Source organism: Macaca thibetana, chromosome 4 (assembly GCF_024542745.1).
Source record: "Macaca thibetana thibetana isolate TM-01 chromosome 4, ASM2454274v1, whole genome shotgun sequence".
In the NCBI taxonomy this organism is placed as follows: domain Eukaryota; kingdom Metazoa; phylum Chordata; class Mammalia; order Primates; family Cercopithecidae; genus Macaca; species Macaca thibetana.
The window spans coordinates 86,887,882-86,904,168 of record NC_065581.1 but is presented as its reverse complement, the minus strand read 5'-3'; the positions used below and the strand labels follow the sequence as shown (position 1 = coordinate 86,904,168).

Genomic DNA, 16,287 nt, shown 5'->3' with positions numbered 1-16,287 from the left:
ACAGAAAGAAAGAGAGAAAGAAAGAAAGAAAGAAAGAGAAAGAAAGAAAGAAAGAAAGAAAGAAAGAAAGAAAGAAAGAAAGAAAGAAAGAAAGAAAGAAAGAAAGAAAGAAAGAAAGAAAGAAAGAAAGAAAGAAAGAAAGGAAGGAAGGAAGGAAGGAAGGAAGGAAGGAAGGAAGGAAGGAAGGAAGGAAGGAAGGAAGGGGGGGGAAGGGAGAATGGGAGGAAGGAAGGAAGACAAAATTTTTTTGAGACGGAGTTTCACTCTTATTGCCCAGGCTGGAGTGCAATGGCGCAATCTGGGCTCACCGCAACCTCCGCCTCCCAGATTCAAGTGATTCTCCTGCCTCAGCCTCCCCAGTAGCTGAGATTACAGGCATGCGCCACCACGCCTGCCTAATTTTGTATTTTTAGTAGAGATGGGTTTCTCTATGTTGGTCAGGCTGGTCTGGAACTCCCGACCTCAGGTGATCCACCCGCCTCGGCCTCCCAAAGTGCTGAGATTATAGGCGTGAACCACAGCACCTGGCCGAAAGAAAGGAAATTTTAAAAAAAGAAGCAGCTGCCACTCGCCAAATAATTCTATTTAATTTTTTTTTATCTTTTAGAGACAAGGTCTCATTCTGTTGCCCAAGCTGGAGTGTAGTGGCATGATCATGGCTCACTGCAGCCTCAACCTTCCAAGCTCAAGTGATCCTCCCAGGTAGCTGGGACTAGAGGCATGTGTCACCACACCTGGCTGATCTCTGTTTTTTTTTTTTTTTTTTAAAGAAACAGGGTTTCATCATGTTGCCCTGGCTGGTCTTGAAGTCTTGAGCTCAAGTGATTCACCCGCCTCGGCCTCCCAAAGTACTAAGATTACAGGCATGAGCCACCACGCCTGGCCCCGAGTTATTCTAAAATAGTCGTTCTTAACCCTGGCTGCACATTGCACTTACCATGGAAGTTTTAAAAATATTGATGCATGCATCCCACCCACAGAAATTCTGACTTAATTAGAATTGGTTGGGTCCTGGGCATGACGGCTTTTAAGCCTCCCAGATGACTGTAATGTATGGCAAGGGTTAAGAACCCTGCTCTAGTTTGGCATAGGTTTCTAAGCACCCATACATTGATCCTAAACACAGTCTCCTGAATAAATGGCTGGTCACTGACAAGAAATGAATATCAGTTTGAGAGAAGTATTTTAGTAAAAATCCAAGTAGGTTGATTTGCACTCATGGTATGGCTGTAGTACAGTAACATCAGTATCAAAACGCATACGAGATGTAAAACTAGGGTAGAGGGATTCAGTCATTATCAACACACACACAAAAAAGATGGAACAAAGGAAGAAACAAGTATGTGAGCTCAACTCAGAAGCTCCCCCACCAACCTTGGGGGAATTTTCTTTTTAATGGAAACAGTTGACTATTGGGAGCAGTGAGGAAGCAAGTGTCATCCTTTGTTCCAGAATTGAGAAGAATCCACAGTAAATATCCATTTCATGTTTATAATGGGTAAGAAATGTTTATCCCACAGTGGTTTTTCAGAGAACAAAATTAAAATCAATACAATATTGATTCTTGTCTTTGTAAAATATATCACCAAATATTGATATATGACTTTGAAATGTCAAAGATATTAAAAGAATGAAGTACACCCTCCTTTTTTAGTGAGATGAAGGCAACTCAAGGTTACAAATGATCCTTCCTCTGGACCGTTTTCTATACTGTGACAGAAGGACTTTCTAAACTGCAACTCTGATCCGGTCCCTCCTCTGCTCCACATCCTGTGTCAGTTCTCCATGGCTTCCCTACAGGGCCTCCATGCCCACTTCTCCAGGCTTCCCTCCCTCTGCGCCCTCCTACCACCCTGTGCTCTAGCTGCACACAGTTCCTCAGACAGCACTGCTGTGTCTCACCTCTTAGACTTTATCTGTGCTGCTCTCTCAACCAGGATGGCTTCTTTCACGTGCCCCAGTCCTCCCAGTTTTGGAAAAACTTGTCACATCTTTCAAGATTCAGTTCAAGATAACTTCAACTATGAACCTTTCCCTGACCTATCCATATGACCACTCCCTCCTTTGCTCACTCATTCCCACTAACATGATGCCTTACACTTGATACATTTACATGTTTACCTGTCTAAATTTTCCTCCTACATCCTGAGTCCTTTGATGTCAGAGACTGTATTTTATCCATTTATATGCCCAGCACTTATAAAAGCAATTGGTATATGGGTTTTCTATTTTATGAATTGAATTTAACTGAATGTATTGAATGAATAATTTTATCTCTCCATAAATAATCTCCCTCTCCATCTGCCTCTCTGTCAACAGAAACATACATACACACCCCAGGAAGGAAGAAAGGAAAAAGAAAGCATCCAGGATGGAACAGTTTTTGGGATAGTTCCATGATCGGTAGGGCTGTCTGTCTTACCATTGATGTTCTGTGCCCAGGGACTGAAGGCAGAGGTGAGGGACTATTTTCCCAGTGAGGAAAATCCAAGCAGGAGCTATTCCGAGAACCAGAACTTCCTGAGTCACTGTGCAGATGTCGCTTTTCAGACAACAATCTGGACAGAAAGCTGGCCTTGCGACTGCCCGGGCGAGATCTCTCTATCCAGACCCCACTCTCTCTCATGCTGCCTTCACTGTCTCTGCAGTGACTATGAAGATCTGTCAGAGGCTCACCTGAGGGTTCTGGGTCCTGGGACTGCTCCCAGGTTCCTATTGCATAGGATGGACAGTTTCTAGGAGCTGTAGTTGTACCTAGCCAGGACTGAGACATTGTATTCTGCAGGCCAAATGAAGACTGGTCTGATTGCTGTCCCAGGTGCCGATTTCCAGCACTGTCAGCCCAGGGACATGGGCTGTGAACATGGAGCTGTCCGATGTGCTGATCCTTCTCAGACCAGTCTTTTTTCCCATTGGAAGGGTCTACTTCAAGTTGCCTGGGCTGTGGGATTTGCCACATGGTTTTAGACTTTGGCACATTAACTCGAATGACTTGCTGTTGATTGTTAGCTTGAAGTGGAGAGATTGTTTCAGGCAAGGAAGAGCAAATCATACACTGCTGGGCCACCGAATATTTCTTCAAATGGAATGGAGGGCCTGTTTCATCCTCAATGCCCTCACCGCTGGATTTCTTATAAAGTGTCCTCATAATTTTTCTGATGCCCAGATGAAATATTTCCAGTATATTGAGTAACAAGGAAATGGCTGCAATGCTGTGCATAAAAAGCATGAAAATTGTCTTCTCAGTGGGCCTGGATACAAAGCAATCCACTGCATTGGGGCAAGGAGGTTGAGTGCATTTGTAAAGGGGGTGCATTTGAAATCCATAGAGAATATATTGGCCTATCATGAATCCTACTTCCAGCACAGATCTGGTCAAGATGTGTAAGACATAAGTACGCAGCAGACATCCTTTCAGAGGGACTTTATGGATCCTCTTCTGCTCCTCTAACCTCCTCAGTTCCCTATCTATTCTTTGCTGCTCCTCCAAGTCAAGCTCTGGATTCTCCATCTGGGCTCTAAGGTGTGACTTTTTCCTTTGTCTCTCTTTCTCAAAGGCCCTCAGCCTATAAAGTGCATGGCCCATATAGACCAAAGAAGGAGAAGACACAAAGATGATCTGTAAAACCCAGAACCTGATCAAAGAGATAGGGAATGCATCATCATAACAGATATTGTTGCAACCTGGCTGCCGGGTGTTGCAGTCAAATGCTGACTGTTCATCATCCCAGACATCCTCAGCAGCCACACGAAGTACCAGCATTCGGAAGATGAAGAGGATGGTCAGCCAGATTTTCCCCACTATGGTTGAGTGGGAGTGAACTTCCTCTAGGATGCCACCCAATAAGTTCCAATCCCCCATGGTTAAAGACTAATGTCTGAAATATACAGAAAACACTGAGGTTAATAGCACCCATGGTGGTAACATATAGACACAAGCTCAAAAATACAGCAGGTTCTTTTGTATGTCAGCAAAACTATGAAGGATATTCCAGCCCTAATATTTATAGCCCATGCTTAAAATAGGATATTTCCAAAGACATTAATTTTCGAAAAAACACTAAAGACCCCCCCACAATTTCACCACAGTTTACTTCTTCCTATTCTCTTTTACTCTCCCCCACACAGCTGCTTGTTATTCTAGTATACAAATAGGTCTCCATATTTGTACAATTCATTCTAATTGCACAATTGTATTCATTTTTCTATCCATATGAGATATTCTACTTACCATACATCTGACATGATCATAGGAGTCTCAATTCCTCAGGAAGTGTTCCCTACCCATCCCAAGTTGTAGTTATTTTTCCCTTTCCTGAATCCTCACAACACTATTATTAATATTATTCACCTGAGACTGTGCCTAAATGACTTTTGTGATGGTTGTGGCTTATGTTCCCCTTCCTAGAAAGGTACACCCCTTGCAGATAGAGACTCTTTCTAAAGCATGTTGGTCATTGCACACAGAAGGCATCAATATATAATAGTGAATGGAATTGTCTTTTCACTTTAAAATTATGTTCCTTGACCCTATCACCAAAATAACCATCAACAGGCAAAATAAAGTAGATCCTCATGATATATTATCCAGGGCTTTCACTGCAAGACAAAGTATAGGTAAAGAAAATACAAATCAGTCAAGTAAATCCTCAGGAACTGGTTCATATCAGGGTAGCAGTAAAGATTAGGCAGACACAGAAACAATACCAGTAATAACACATAATTACATCCATTAAGCCACATCTGGAACATCATGTTTTCATGGAATTTTTGCTAACTTAGAAGAAAAGTGAATATAAACTGCTTATCTAGCAAGCTTAGGATCTGGGAAACAAGGTATAACTGACATGAACAGGTTACTTGGTTTATACTGAAAAACTAATGTTTTTCAAGATTCAATAAGGTTAAAATACTTAGAAGGTTAAAGCTTTCTAAGATATGGAAGACTTCCAGATAAGAAAGATACAGAGGAAAAATAGGAAATCATTATTAAGTTAAAATAGATAACGAGGCTGGAAGTGGTGGCTCATGCCTATAATCCTAGCACTTTGGGAGGTTGAGGTGGGTGGATCACGAGTTCGAGGTGGGTGGTCAGGAGTTCGAGATCAGCCTGGTCAACATGGTGAACTCCCATCTTTACTGAAAATAGAAAAATTAGCTGGTGTGGTGGCACGCGCCTGTAATCCCAGCTACTCGGGAGGTTGAGGCAGGAGAATCATTTGAACCCAGGGGGCAGAGATTGCAGTGAGCCATGAGCCGAGACCACGCCACTTCACTCCAGCCTGGGTGAAAGAACGAAACTCCATTTAAAAAAAAAAATAGATAATGAAACAATTCTCCCCTTCCATAATTCATTCATTCAGTAATATTTGCTAATACCTTGCTATTGGCTGGGCACAGTGGCTCACGCCTGTAATCCCAACACTTTGGGAGGCTGAGGCGGGCAGATCACAAGGTCAGGAGATTGAAACCAGCCTGGTCAACATAGTGAAACCCCGTCTCTACTAAAAGTACCAAAATTAGCCAGGCATGGTGCTGTGTGCCTATAATCCCAGCTACTCAGGAGGCTGAAGCAGAATTGCTTGAACCTGGGAGGCGGAGGTTGCACTGAGCCAAGATCCTGCCACTGTACTCCAGTCTGGGTGATAGAGCAAGACTCCATCTCAAAAAAAATAAATAAAAATAAAATAAAATAAAATAAAATAAAATAAAATAAAATAAAATAAATCAAACCTTGCTATCACCTAGGCATTGTGCTAGATGCCAGGAATTCAATAACAAGCTATATTTGGTCCCAGACCTCACAGCACTTGATCACTAAGGACTCCCACTAACCTATAAAATGAATCAAGACTGATAATACAAAAATGAATATCAACCAAAAAAAATGAGAGAAAAACCTGGAATCCTTAGATTTTTTTCCAACTTATCTCCAAACACAACAATTGATTCCAGATGGAACAAAACATTAACTGTAAAAACGTATTAAAATAAATTATAAAAGAATATGTTGTTTAATCTTGAAGTAGAGGGCTTTTTAAGCACATCAGTGCCAGAAATTATAATTAGAAAAAAATACAGATTCTAGCTGGGCGTGGTGGCTCACTCCTGTAATCCCAGAACTTTGGGAGGTAGAGGCGGGAGGACTGCTTGAGCCCAGGAGTTGCAGACCAGGCTGGGAAATATAGTGAGGCCCCTGTCTCTACAAAAAATAAATGTAAAAAGTTGGCCAGGCATGATGGTGAGTGCCTGTAGTCCTAGCTACTAGGGAGGCTGACATGGGAGGATCACTTGAGCCCAGGGATTTGAAGCTGCAGTGAGCCATAATGGCACTACTGCACTCTGGCCTGAGTGACAGAGTGAGACCCTTAGAAAGGAAGGAAGGAAGGAAGGAAGGAAGGAAAGAAGGAAGGAAGGAGGGAAGGAAGGAAAGAAAGAAAGAAAGAAAGAGAGAGAGAGAGAGAAAGAAAGAAAAAGAAAGAAAGAAAGAAAGAAAGAAAGAAAGAAAGAAAGAAAGAAAGAAAGAAAGAAAGAAAGAAAGAAAGAAAGAAAGAAAGAAAGAAAAGATACAGATTCTACCAGCAAAACTGAACGGCAAAGGTGGAGATGTCCAGAAGGCATCTGGGTCTAGAGAACAACAACAACAAAAATGGTACAAACAGGAGATAAACATTAATGAATTATCATTGAATAGGTAGAGAGGATCACCCAGAGACAAAAAGAAAAAGTGAGACAATGACAGAACCCTGAGACTAACATAGGGGAAGAAAGAGTCTACAAATAAATATGAGAAATGGCCAAGGAGAGAGAGGAGGAAAACCATGAGGGTGTTGTCTCTGAAACCAAAGCCCAAAGCCAGAGTTTCAAGAAGGGGGATAGTTGACAACGCCAAATACACACACACACACACACACACACACACACACACACCACTATATAAATAAATTTAATTTAATGGTGATATACCACGCTCAGGGATTGAAAATTGCAATATAGGTAAAGATGTCAATTCTCCCCAAATTAATCCAAAGATTCAGTGTGGAATTGCAAATCACTCAGTAAAATAAAACTCTGTAAATGTACATATATATGTACGCATGTGTATGTGAGATATATATGTATGTGATTTTATTGAGCATGGAGAAAAAAATGCAGAAGGATACACACCAGGAATTTAATATAGGTTACCTGAGGTCTGTTGAAGGTGATGAGAGTGGTTGGGAAGTTAAGGTGGAAAAAAGAGAGGCAATAAAGAGAAAGGAAAGGAAAAAAGACTTCTAAGAAAGCATGAGTGATTTTTATCAAAAGTGTAGGTTTATGTACATTTTTACCTGTATGTACATATATAAAGAATTTTTTAATGAAATTGAAAAAGTGATAGATACCTCTCAGAATTTGGAAGAGGTATTAATGAGACTTTTATAATTTACTCTATATAGTTGTGAATTGTTTGAAATTCAAAAATTAAGAATGCAGTCATTTATGTTACTTGCAAATAAAAATTAGATATTAAAATGAGGACTCAGACCTCATTAACCAAAAGCAATAACTTACTAAATTCTATCCTGTCTTAGAGTTTTGGTCTTTTCCCATAATTATTCCCTTAAAACTTTCTCGTCATTATTCTTTATTTTAAAAAGAGATTTCCTCTGCAGGTAGAGATCTGGAAAAAAAAATAAATAAAGGATTCCTTTAGCACTTAAAAAAAACCTATAGCTTCTATTTTATATAAAAACCCTGAGATGGGAAAGCTAACTCGTGTCAATCTTACTCCTATTTGGCAGTACTAAACTATATAATACTGCTTTTTGCCACTCTCTCTTTAAAATGTGGAAATTATTATTTTTAAATAGCAAGGAAAACTGAGCTTAGCCTACATCAAAAACAAAAATACAATCTTACATACTAGAATACAAGACATTTTGTCCTTTAGACAACTAGTCTGTTTTCTAAAAATAACTACTTTTTACCATTAAATGAATGTGGGTCTTAGAACTATTACTGAATTTTCTTTTATTATCAAATACAAATCCAGCATATCCTATGTAAAAAGCTGATGGCCCTTTTCTGCATATTATTTCAGATCTTGTCTTTCTATCTCCACAAGGATTTTCTATATATTTCTCATAAACAAGAAACTCCACATATTTACTACTTACCTTATGGGTGAACAAAAAAATCACGATTGGGTTCGTAGAACCTTAAAGTTGCACCGTGTGTGGCTCATTAGTGGAAAAATTGCTGCTGGTTGCAGATATAAAGGCTCTGATCAGGTGGCTGTGGGGCCCTAATCCAGAATGAGCACAGTTATTTTGATCAATGGAGTTTAACCTAGTCCTCCCCCAAGGTTCAAAATGTCCTCTGGTGCTTTGCAATTTTCTTACAGTATTTTTTTCTAATTGATATCAAGCTGGGACCTCTCCTGGTATATCATATTTGGAAATGAAACGTGAAACAAATGAGAATTTTCCTTTTGCGTTGGTGAATGCATACAGTGATTTATGTTTGGGTGCATTTCTTTCAGTCTGTTGATTGTTCTAGGAATCGATGCTCGTAGATCAATGAGTCATGTCCGATTTCATAAACAAGTGCCTGGGGTGAGTCTGGCCTCATAAATGCGGACAAATAATAATGGAGTGGCAATCAAACCTAAAGTCTTATTGCAAATCATGACATGCTGAAAGAAGAAACATCTCAAAAAGAGAATAAACATTTTTAGGGTCGGGTGTGATGGTTCATGCCTATAATATCAGCACTTTGGGAGGCCAAGGCAGAAAGATTGCTTGAGGCCAGGAGTTGGAGACCAGCCTGAGTAACATAGTGAGACCCCCGTCGTTACCAAAAAAAATAAAAAAAATTAACAAGGTATTGTGGTGCATGCCTGTAGTCTTAGCTACTCGGGAGGCTGAGGAGGGAAGATAACGTTAACCCAGGAGTTCAAGGAGGCTGCAGTGCTATGATTGCACCACCGCATTCCAGCCTTGGTGACAGAGCAAGACTCTGTCTCAAAAAAAAAAAAAAAAAAAAAAAAGAGAGAGAGAGAAAGAAAAGAAAAAGAAAGAAAAGAAAAGAAAAAGGCCAGCACTTGGTGGCTCATGCCTGTAATTCCAGCACTTTGGGAGGCCTCAAGCAGATCGCTTGAGCCCAGGAGTTCGAGACTAGCCTGAACAACATTGCAAAACCCCATCTCTACAAAACAATACAAAATTAGCTGGGCATGGTGGTGTGCACCTGTAGTTCCAGCTACTCGGGTGGCTGAGGTGGAAGGATAGCTTGAACCCAGGAGGTGGAGGCTGCAGTGAGCCCAGATCGGGACACTGCACTCCAACCTGGGCAACAGAGCAAGACTCCGTCTCAAAAAAAAAAGAAAAGAAAAAAAGAAAAAGAAAAAAAAAATAAACCTCTCCTCCTCTTCTTCTTCTTCTTCTAAAGAAAAAAAAACCTCCTCTCCTCCTCTCTTCTCCTCCTCCTCCTCCTCCTTCTTCTTCTTCCTCCTCCTCCTCCTCTTCCTCTTCCTCTTCCTTTTCTTCCCCCTTCCCCGGCCCCTCTCCCTCTCCCTCCTTCTCTTCCTCCTCCTTGGAAAAGGAGGTTTCCGAGAGGTGGTGCCGCCTCAGCGCTGCACAGCCTGCTCTCTAGTTGCAGCCACCCACGTGGTCAAGCGCTACAGGCCCCACCTTCCAGGATGGCTAGCGGCCGCCTGCCTCCCAGGCCCCAGCACAGGACACACGGGGTGCGAGGGCACACAGGGTGCGCGGGCACACGGGATGCGAGGGCACACAGCAGCCAGGCCTTTCACTGGGCCGCGAGCTGCCTCGAGGTGAACAGGTCCGTGGGGGCGGGAGAGTGTGCAGACATCCGGAGGCTGAGGGCCGCCCCTCAGAAGCTGGTGTTCATTGGGACTGGCTGTTGGCCGGAGTCGCTCCCCCGGCTCCCTTCTCCGGGAGGGATTTCACGTGGATCTGGTTGCGCAGCACAGCGACCCTCACCATCCGGCCTTGGGCGCTGTGCTGAAACTACAGCGATTCGCAGAGACTTCTCGAAGGTGGTGCTTGCGCTGATCCACATCCTCACGGATTTGCTGCCTCAGCTCACCCTCCTGCGCTGCCACCGCTGGGCTGAGGGCGTGGCCATCCTGTGTGTGTTGAGGGCGCAGTTGCGAATCTAGGCGTACAGGGTCCTGACGGTGGGGAGGTGGGGGAGTGGGGGTGGGGGAGGTACACATGTCCGAGAGCAGGTTGTCCTACATTTCCTCCTTTTTTGTTTTTTTGGAGACAGAGTCTCGCTTTGTCTCCCAGGCTGGAATGCCGCGGCGCGATCTCGGCTGACTGCAACCTCTGCCTCCCAGGCTCAGGCAATTTTGCCTCGGCCTCCCTAGTAGCTGGGATTACAGGCGGGCACCACCACAACCGGCTACTTTTTGTATTTTTTAGTAGAGACGGGATTTTGCCATGTTGACCCAACTGGTCTCAAGCTTCTGGCCTCAAGACTCAAGGTGGCCACATCGTCCAGCATCTTCAGACACGAGGCACACTTGGACTCGTGGAATTTGAAGACGAGGTCTCCAACCTGCGGCTCTAACTCCAAGAACAACTTGAAGGAGCTGCTGGAGATGAGGTGGCGCTGCAGCTCCTGCTGGTCGAAGGTGGCCAAGGCGCACAGGCCCCCAAAGACGGCCTCGTTGCTGGGGGACAGCAGCTCGGAGACGTCACAGTGATCAAACCGAGCCAGCAGGAAGCATTTGGCAGCCTTCTTGTACTTCCTCACGGCCAGCTCCGCCACGCCTGCAGCGCATGGGAGTTCGGTGAGGACCGCCTGCGCCTGGTTGGTTGCCCCGCTGTCCTCACTACTCGGCAATCTGCAGGATGGACTCGGCCTTGCAGACGCGGCTCAGCACGTAAGGCCAATGTTGCAAGTAGACGCTGACCTTGAAGACATTGAGGACATGTTGATGGCGTGCTTGGCGCTGCTGCAGTAGCCTCAGGCCGTGAGTGACACTTGAGGGCATTGCTGAATCATCGTGGCCACGCCTGCTGCGCTCCTTGGTGGAGTTGCCCTTGTAGTTCTTCAGGTCTGCGTCCGGCTTCTCCAGCTTCAGCAGGGCCTCCTTCTGAGTGGCCTCCACCCAGGCCGTGTCCAGGGGCAGGGGCTCCACGCCACTTTCGGGGATGGCGTCAGGTGAGTTCCGCAGATTCCTGGTGGCCTCCAAGAGCTTCCGGTGGACCTCTTCGTACAGGTCCACGTTAAAGATTATCTGCAGGAAGGAGAGTGCCATCTTCAGGGCCTCTGCCCGCAGCAAGGGGCAATAGTCAGCCACTAATAAACTGCAGCGGCTCGGTGCGCATCCGGCAGCTGCAGCTGCCAACGCACTGCTCCAGTTCCAGGGTGGGGTCCACCAAGTAGTTGACGTCGGGTGCATTCTGCAGGTCCTCCGGGGGATCCTTGTCGACTTGCATGGGCACCACGGCCGCCTCTTTAGAGCAGCGTACAGGACGACAAGCTGGCCCTCAAGATTAAGTTCCTGGCCGTGCGGGGCAGGAGGTCACACCTACAGCAAATTTTATTGTGTGTGTGTGTGTTTTTAATGAAGTGGAGTCTTCCTCTGTCACTCAGGCTGGGGTGCAGTGGCGCTCACTGCAACCTCTGCCTCCCGGGTTCAAGCGATTATCCTGCCTCAGCCTCCTGAGTAGCTGGGATTACAAGCATGCGCCACCACGCCCGGCTAATTTTTGTATTTTTAGTAGAGACGGGGTTTCACCATGTTGGCCAGACTGCTCTCGAACTCCTGGCCTCAAGTGATGTGCCCTCCTCAGCCTCCCAAAATGCTGGGATTACAGCCATGAGCCACCGCGCGGAGCCCCTACTGCAAATTAAGCACCTGAACCATCAGCGGCATCTTGCACCTGCCCCGCCACAGCATGCCGTCCATTTCTGTGCCAATACTCTATTATTATTATTATTATTATTATTATTATTATTATTATTTTAAAGATAGGGTCTTGCTCTGTTGCCCAAGCTGGACTCCAACTCCTGGGCTCAAGTGATCCTCTTACCTCAGCCTCCTGAGTAGCTGGGACTACAGGTGTGTGTCACCATTCTTGTTGTAGCAATACTCTATTAGGTCAAAACAAATGACTCAAGAAAGTATTTTTCTTTTTAAATAGAGAATCCGGAAGCCAATAGTAACCTTAGAAACCTAGGTCTGAATTTTAGAGAAAGAATGAGAATTCCAGAGAGGTCAAACGACTTGCCCAATGCTGATAGACCAGGTCTCCAAACTCTCAGTGTGCAGCATCTTTCACTAATCACATCTCAAGCATATAATCTTCTTGCCATCTTAGAGGTGTTGACTGCAAGGGCATCACTAGAATCCAATGAGGGTTTCAGATCACGGCTCTGAGGCACATTTCTAAGCTTGCTCTTTTCCATATAAAATGTAGAAGTGCTTAAAATTACTGATAGTTCATCGTTATCATCTGCCTATTCTATTTTTGGTCATTTAGTTTTTAAAAAAGGATGATAATGAAAGGTAGACAGGTGACATTAAACTTTCACTAGCCTGGCACATCAGCCCAAAGTACAAATTATCTGTCAGAATTAACTAGAGGTAAAAACATATGCTGTATTAATAACTGTATTTGTACAGTATTAGGTAAAAAGTCACCTGAAAAGTAACAGATGTAATATCTTGAATGCATTTATCAGAGTCAGAATATTAAACATCGATAAGCAAAGGATGCATGTGTAATCTCTCAGAGAACAATAAAGTTAAGAGAGGTAAAATTGAATTAAAAGTAGTCAACCTAAAAGAAATTAAAGAAGAGGAGAAGAATTAACACAGAGGAGATAGGACATAATAGAGGAAAGAGTTGGATGGAAGATTTAAATTCCCCCACAGAAAAACAATACTTCATCCTTAGGACAATTGCAGAGATTAGTGCCTCCATTAAAGTCTTGAAAGGGGCCAAGCACAGTGGCCCCTTTCAAAGGGCCAGCACTTTGGAAGGCTGAGTCAGGTGGATCACTCGAGGCCAGGAGTTCGAGACGAGCCTGGGCAACATGGTGAAACCCATCTCTACTAAAAATACAAAACATAGTCACATGTGGTGGCACATGCCTGTAATTCCAGCTACTTGGGTTGGCTGAGACACGAAAATTGCTTGAACCCGGGAAGCAGAGGTTGCAGTGAGCCAAGGTCACACCATTGCACTCCAGCCTGGGGCCTGGGCAAGAGTGAGACCCTGTCTCAAAAAAAAAAAGACACTAAAGGTGCAGCATGGTACTACCTATCTCATCCTTTGTACAGAAAAAGAATAATAGATCTTAGAAAATTATCACCTTAATCATGCACTGACTCCAATTGCAGTTACTGCTCCAGATGTGGTATCTTTAATGGAAGAAATCTAATTAGTCTTGTTACACAGTATGCAGCCATTCACATGGCAAATACTTTTTCTCTATATCGATTTGCAAATATTAACAGAAGTCATTTGCCTTAAAAAAGAACAAAGTGAATGAACTGTCTTAACATAAATTTCAAAAATATTCTTAGTGACTGGGCACAGTAGCTCACACCTGTAATCCCAGCAATTTGGGAGGCCGAGGCGGGTGGATCACCCGAGGTCGGGAGTTCAAGACCAGCCTGACCAACATGGTGAACCCCCATCTCTACTAAAAATTTTAAAAAATTAGCCAGGCGTGGTGGCACATGTCTGTAATCCCAGCTACTTGGGAGGTTGAGGCAGGAGAATTGGTTGAACCTGGGAGGTGGAGGTTGCAGTGAGCCCAGATCGCACACACTCTAGCCTGGGCAACAAGAGCAAAACTCCATTTGAAAAAAAAAAAAAAAAACTGAGTGAATAAAGGAAATCACAGAACAATACATACATTGGAATACTCTCATAAATTTAAAACTCTCAAATAATTCTATATGTCGTTTATAGAAATACATATTTTTATGAAATATATATATATGTATTTTTTTTTAATTCTAAGCTTCCATGAGCTGAGCCGGCCTGACATCTGAGAATGGCTCCTTTCTTGATTTTTATAAAGCCCGCGAGTGTTAAAATGTATGCTGCCAACCTCCAACAATTTGCTTTTATCTGGCAGGGTCAACAATACATCTTTCACCATCTTGCCTGAGGGCTACATCAATTTTCCTGTTCGCTGCCATAATCTAGACCACAGAGGTCTAGATGATCTTGATATCCCCCGGAATACCATACTGGGTTACTACATTGATAACTTATGCTGATTAGACCTGATGAGCAAGAGAAAAGTACCGTAGATGTTTTAGTAAGAAGACAAATGCAGGCCACAGGGTAGAATACAAGCCCCACAAAAATTAAGGGACCTGCCACTTCAGCAAAGTTTCTAGAGATCCAGTCCTCCCCAAGTGAAAGTAGTTTCTATCCCTTGCACTGCAACTACCACTATCACCAACACCATACAAAAAAAAAAAAAAGGTGCAAGGCTTGATAAGCCTTTGTGAATTATGGAGGTCATTTGATATGCTACTCTGGTCCATTAAATGAGTAACCTGTAAGGCTGTGAGTTTTACTGAGAAACAGAGAAAGAAAAAGCTCTGCAGTAAGTTCAGGCTGCAGTTCAAGAGTGTGCAAAATCCCAGCAATTCGATGAACTCAAAGAAACTTTAGCTAATAAATATGTGATATGGTTTGACTATGTCCCCACACAAATCTCACCTTGTATTGTAATAATCCCCAGGTGTCAAGGGTGGGGCCATGTGGAGATAATTTAATCATGGGATGGTTTCCCACATAGTGTTCTCGTGGTACTTAATAAGTCTCATGAGATATAATGGTGTTATAAATGGGAGTTCCCCTGCACAAACTCTCTTGCCTGCCACCATGATTGTGAGGCCTCCCCAGTCATATGGAACTGTGAGTCCACTAAACCTCTTTTTCTTTATAAATTACCCAGTCTTGGGTATATCTTTATCAGCAGCATGAGAACTGACTAATACAATATGTCACATGGAGGCTCTAGCAAGCCTCAATAAAAGAATCACAGTGCAGAGCTTCAGCGTTCTGGAGCATAGCTATGCGCTGTTAGAGACTGAATGCCTGACCATGGTACATAAAGTGACCAGGTGACCTGAGATATCCAGAATGAAGTGGGTATTATCTGACCCATGACACCATAAGGTTGGGCACACACAGCAGCAATACGTCAATAAGTGTAAATGTTATATACAACATCAGACTGAAGCAGATCTGGAAGGTGTATTAGTTACATAAGCAGACTCCTCTGATACCCAATACTGTACCTGCTTCTTTTCTCACTCAGTCAACACCTAGAGCCTCAGGTGAAGTTCCTTATGACCAGTTAACTGAGGAGGAGAAAAAATATTTGGGCCTATTTTCCAGATGTTTCTGACTGATGTACCAGCAAAGGCCAGAAATAGACTGCTGCAATGTTACAACGCTAACCAGGAGACAATGATGAAGGGAAATTCTTCTGGGGGGTAAAACTTTGAGCAGCATGTATGATTGTCTTCTTCAACTGGAGTGGGAGAGGGCCAGACATAAGATGTATATTCAAGGGAAGTGGTTAAAGGTTTGGCTGGATGGTTTAAGACTTGGAAAAAACAAAATGTGACAAGGTCTAAGAAAAAGGTATTGTGAAGGGGCTTCTAGGATTAGAGACAAAATGTGAAGACATTTGTGTTTTATGTCAGTGTTCACAAAAGACACCTACTGTAGAAGAGAATCTCAATGAGATGAACAACATAATACATTCTGGGGATGTCAGTCTTGTCTTTCCCTTGCAAATCCAGTGCTTGCTCAATGGACCCATATACAAAATCACCATGGTGGTGAGAAAGAAGGCGATGGGCTCAGCGACATGGACTTTGACTCACCAAAACTGACCTGGGGGCCTCCATTGTGGAGGGCTTAATATGTAAAGAACAAAGTCAAAGTTAAGTCCCAATATGGACTAGCCACCTACCTACTAGCAGGTTTCTTACATCAGACTGACCTTATCCATGGAGGGGAATGTAATTTGTTCTCATTAGGAGAGACATATTCTTCAGCATGGATTTACCTCCCTGACCTTAATGCTTTTGTCAGCACCACAAGCACAGCCAAACGGAATACTTATTCACCATTATGGCATTGTATACATTTTCTGTTCAAGAAACAGATTTCACAGGAGAAGCTCAGCAATGGGCTTATGCTCACGTAACTTTTCAAGAATTTAAAAAGAGGGAACACATTCCAATTCATTTTATGAAGTTAGCATAATAACTTGGATACCAAAACC

The 16,287-nt window shown here is 43.3% G+C and overlaps 1 protein-coding gene and 1 pseudogene across 1 annotated transcript; both read right to left on the bottom strand.

Annotated features, from left to right (window-relative positions):
- Nucleotides 1-2,224: 2,224 nt before the first annotated feature.
- Nucleotides 2,225-3,862, bottom strand: GJA10 (gap junction protein alpha 10). The gene has a single exon (XM_050789356.1). It carries the CDS (start codon nt 3,860-3,862, stop codon nt 2,231-2,233), a length of 1,632 nt encoding a protein of 543 aa, XP_050645313.1. The 3' UTR covers nt 2,225-2,230.
- Nucleotides 3,863-8,226: 4,364 nt separating this feature from the next.
- On the bottom strand, nt 8,227-11,535 carry LOC126953422 (COP9 signalosome complex subunit 1-like; annotated as a pseudogene).
- Nucleotides 11,536-16,287: the final 4,752 nt, after the last annotated feature.